This window comes from Saccostrea echinata, unplaced genomic scaffold (assembly GCF_033153115.1).
Source record: "Saccostrea echinata isolate AGI-Se365-2 ecotype Australia unplaced genomic scaffold, CSIRO_AGI_Sech_v1 ptg000057l, whole genome shotgun sequence".
Lineage (NCBI taxonomy): Eukaryota > Metazoa > Mollusca > Bivalvia > Ostreida > Ostreidae > Saccostrea > Saccostrea echinata.
In genome coordinates this window covers 7512636-7516779 of record NW_026889806.1, presented here as the reverse complement: position 1 = coordinate 7516779, position 4144 = coordinate 7512636, and the positions used below count along the sequence as shown (strand labels likewise).

The 4144-nt window shown below is 31.6% G+C and overlaps 1 protein-coding gene across 1 annotated transcript; it reads right to left on the bottom strand.

Moving 5' to 3' along the window:
- Positions 1–247: 247 nt before the first annotated feature.
- Positions 248–3675, bottom strand: LOC133174207 (ankyrin repeat, PH and SEC7 domain containing protein secG-like). The gene is made up of 5 exons (XM_061309278.1): positions 3488–3675; positions 2944–3053; positions 2391–2511; positions 1610–1809; positions 248–596 (listed from the first exon to the last, which is right to left on the bottom strand). The coding sequence occupies exons 1-5, from the start codon at positions 3624–3626 to the stop codon at positions 378–380; spliced, it is 789 nt and encodes a 262-aa protein (XP_061165262.1). The 5' UTR covers positions 3627–3675; the 3' UTR covers positions 248–377.
- Positions 3676–4144: the final 469 nt, after the last annotated feature.

Sequence of the window (4144 nt, the reverse complement as noted above, 5' to 3'; positions counted from 1 at the left end):
CTTAGGTTTTCACAGTCTAGTAGTCCTTTTGTCGGTTGAGCTGTTCTTAGCTAAATAATTCTATTTAAATTTATTTTTTAAAAAATACTTTTTTATTAGTGCTTCTGTTATGATTGAATTCTACGTATACTGGAAGTGTTGTCATTTTAAGAATTAGGGACTTTAGCTTATTGCATAAATATAAATGTAAATAGAAAGCTTTTCAAAATCCTCTGAATATATACTCAATCATCGTGAATAATAATAATTTTATTTCTGAAGAGAAGTAATTTTTATTGAATAATTAAATAAACTTGCATTGTATACATTCTTATAATTCAAAAAGAGGATCATGAACACATTTCAAATTGGCTAGATTATAAAAGCATTGTAACACATCAGGTCCAAGATTGGCTAAATTTTGACAATAGTTCTATGACGTCATCATCGTCTGCGTCTTTAGCATCGTCTAATATGGTCTGGCCGTCAGAGTTGGGAAGATTTTTATCAGCCCCGGCCCTCAGTAGAAGCTTCATGCTGTCCGTATTACTGTTGCTGTAGGCATGCCATAGTGCTGTCTTCCCCATGACGTCACAGTGATTTACGTCACATCCGTGCTATTTAAAATAGACATACACTTTGCCGTCAATAAAAAAAAATATTGAAATAAAAAGTTTTTTTTTAAAAATTGACATTTTTTTTAACCTTTGCCCAGTAGGCTACACTACATTTGCTTGAATTTGAAATTCTTCTTCTACTAAATATGGTCGTCATTAAAGATAAATTCCATTGTAGTGATATAAAAGTGTAATAAATTATCAAGATAAAACTGTAAAGGGCAGGTAGTTTGAAGTAAACTAATTCAAAATCTACATATGATAAAAACCGCCATGTGTTTCTTAATGAATTCACTTAATCAATCATCAGAGCTCTAAAGGTCAATTTAAGATAAATTGCTTTATATGAGAATTTATTTCAAGTTTTTTTTCTAGTTATTCTAACGAATGATAAAAATGAAGTTGAAGGTGATGTCAGAGAAGTCATTATACCTACTGGATAACTGACAGAGTTAATATATTTTCTTACTAAAGCAAGACAAATATTTAAGTTCCCATTAACACCACTGGTTCAGGTAAAGGTGCTTCACTGTGAAGATATTTGAAACAAATGTCATTTTTCTGACAATTCCGGTGTATATAATTTAGTCACAATGGCGTTTAAAATTTCCAATTTGCGCCTTAAGTTTAAAAATAAGTCATAAAATTCCCAAATAATTATATATATATACTAAACAACCGAAAAATTTCGGAATTATATGCGCATTTTGTTTGAATATAACTTTCATATAAAATGAATCCCTTCTTCACCGCATTTTAATTGACGAAGAGACAAGGAAGTTTGAGCGCATTCTTTGGCGCAAGCTAAGAATCCTCAACGCTGTCAAGTTCAAGAAAACGGCATAGCTTTAGTATACGGAATAGTATTAGATGTTAGAAGTTTACAGTGTTTGTGCCTTAAAAAAGATAATCCGCCTGGCTCCTCAAGATTTGCATTGGTGCCTTATTTTTTCTGATCAGGAGTCAACTGCACCTAAATTTTAGAGATCACAAAAGGCCTGCTAACTACTAACCTTAAGAAGTGCTTTGATGACATCATCGTTGTCATTGCTTGCTGCTGTAATGAGAGGAGTGTGTTGATTGGCCGGAAGCACGAAGTCCGAGTCTGCGCCTGCGTCAAGTAGAAGATGACAGATGTCGCTGTATCCAGATTTGGCGGCAGTAAACAGAGGACTTTCTCCGTTGCTTCCCTCTATGTTTACATTACATTTACCTATTGTTGTATGTTATACGTAATTACAAATTATCATCAAATCACACATGTACAATATTATTTGTTTAACTGTAAAACTTAAGAAATAAATTCAAATAAGTTGCATTGGTAAAAATAAAACAACAGAGACAGGAAGGTTTAAAAGTGTTAAAAAAAGATAACTAAAATTATTGCGGTTTTAAGAAGTCTTTTATACTAAACACTGTGATCAGAAACTATAGAACGAATTAGTTAACCAAACTCATTTATTTGAGCTATTTTCAAATAAATGCAAATGAAAAAAGTTATTCGCATAATATTATTTTGATCTTAATCGAAGAATTCGACAAAGCTTATCCTGGGGTAATCGTATAAAATGTGCTATCCAACCCGAGCTTTAGTCAGACAGACGCACTAGCAGGACAGACAAAGAGAGGTAAGTCCATTTTATTAAACGTATTTCCTCTTCAATAAAAACACTTACACATGTTTACTTTCAATTATTGCTCAGGTAGAACTGTAATATTCCTCAAATAAGAAATAAATAAATAAATAAACTTATTTTAGTTTTGTTTATCAATATATATTCCAGTAGATCTTACCTTTAATGAGTGTTGATACTACATTTTTGTTGGCATTTTTCACAGCTTCACAAATTGGCGGCTCTCCATTAGACAATACAGCATTGGCATCTTCCCCTTTGTTTAAAATTTTTGTGAGAACCTGTGAAACGTATTATTCAAGTAAGTAAAGCAGAAAATTAAAAACCCACTGTGAAAAATTCGATCTATTCTCCCTGCTTAACTCTGCATCATGGATGAATGGGTGGGAAATATTTTTTTTAAATTATTTTCTGGTAAAGTACAAAAATTTCAAATTGATAGTTAATAAGCTTGTTTTACACTCAAAATTTCCATGATTTTTTTTTTTTTTTTTTTTTTTTTTTTTTTTTAGAATAAAATTCTTATAATATGAAAAAGGCTATTATATTAAACCAAATGAGCACTATCTATCAAAATTTTTTTGAAAATAATTTAACTTTTTAATATATGTTTCCAAATGATGTAGGTAATTAAGTAAACATTTGAAATATTTATTTCTTAAATGCATGCACAATGACAAAAATCAAAAATGATATGCTAGATTTTAATTTACTTTGATGAGATTCTTGCGTAGACACTCCTCGAATGGCGACACGCTGTTTTTGTCGTGGAGATGAACATCGCACCCTTTGTCGATCAGAAGTAAGGCTTCATCTTCATATCCTGTGTAACAGAGAAAAAAGATATTACAGAAAAGAGACGCGAGTACAAGTATTGGATATTTTTTTTTACTGAATCTACTAGTTATCATAACGGGACAGAGGTTAAACATGAAATACACACGCCTACTTCTTCTATGAAGCAACATAAACACACACGCTCTGATCTTGATTATTCATCACACATAAATGTATATAGATCTACAGGCATAAAATTCATTAATGTTAATCTTCATGCAAGTATTCATGTGCTCAAAGTTTTTTTCAATTTTAATGAATGTACAATGAATACGAAATACAAATCTCACACAATATGTACAGGTACCGATATTTAAAAATTATGATCTAATATATCTTTAACATACACGTATAACTCGGTCAACACCCCCTTAACATAAAAAATAGAGATAATTCGAACCGTACACAAAGCGTGTTTACCTTTTTGTAAAGCGAGTTGTAGCGGTGTCCACCCGTAGAACATACAATTTACATCCACCCCGTTCGTGATTAATCTCTCTATTTTCTCCTTGTCTCTGTTTCTTACAGCCAAATGTAACTGTTGCTCATCGTTAGCCATTCCAAATTCCACTAAAATAATAGCGTCGCTGTAACTATGTCGCTAAGTTTTTCTGTCATTCTTGACGCGTGTAAGAGTTACCTCTCTTTTCACGTTAAGCCAATTTAAAAAATCAAAGTACTGAAAGTACAAGGTATATGCCAAGGTATTTAGCGCCTATAAGAGTGCAAATGATGTCATCGGGTTCTAGGGAAATAAATGATGAAGTTAAACTTAATAATTATTATTATAATATTATCTTAATTTTCTTAATATATATATATTTTTTTCATTTGGAACCAGTGCCCACTTCTTGAATGCAGACGCTTTCTTCTCCAAGTGGAAAAATACGTTTTCAAGCAAGCTTCAAATATATACACTTATCCACTGACAGTGATTGGGATAGCTCTTTAATCAAACCCTTGACAGGAACTATTCCCCAGTGAATAATTCCTGTCAAGGGTTGTAATTTTTTTTCTGTCCACATTTTGGCTTGAATTTATATTTGTCATGGGATTTATCTTTTATATCAATTTTAT

Excerpts from the sequence above, each read along its gene's own strand:
- LOC133174207 (XM_061309278.1), bottom strand. The coding sequence starts at position 3,626 with ATGGCTAACGATGAGCAACAGTTACATTTGGCTGTAAGAAACAGAGAC. Across the intron at positions 2,512-2,943 it reads TACGCAAGAATCTCATCAAA|GTTCTCACAAAAATTTTAAA; the intron begins GTAAATTAAAAT and ends TACGTTTCACAG. Across the intron at positions 1,810-2,390 it reads AGTATCAACACTCATTAAAG|GTAAATGTAATGTAAACATA; the intron begins GTAAGATCTACT and ends ATACAACAATAG.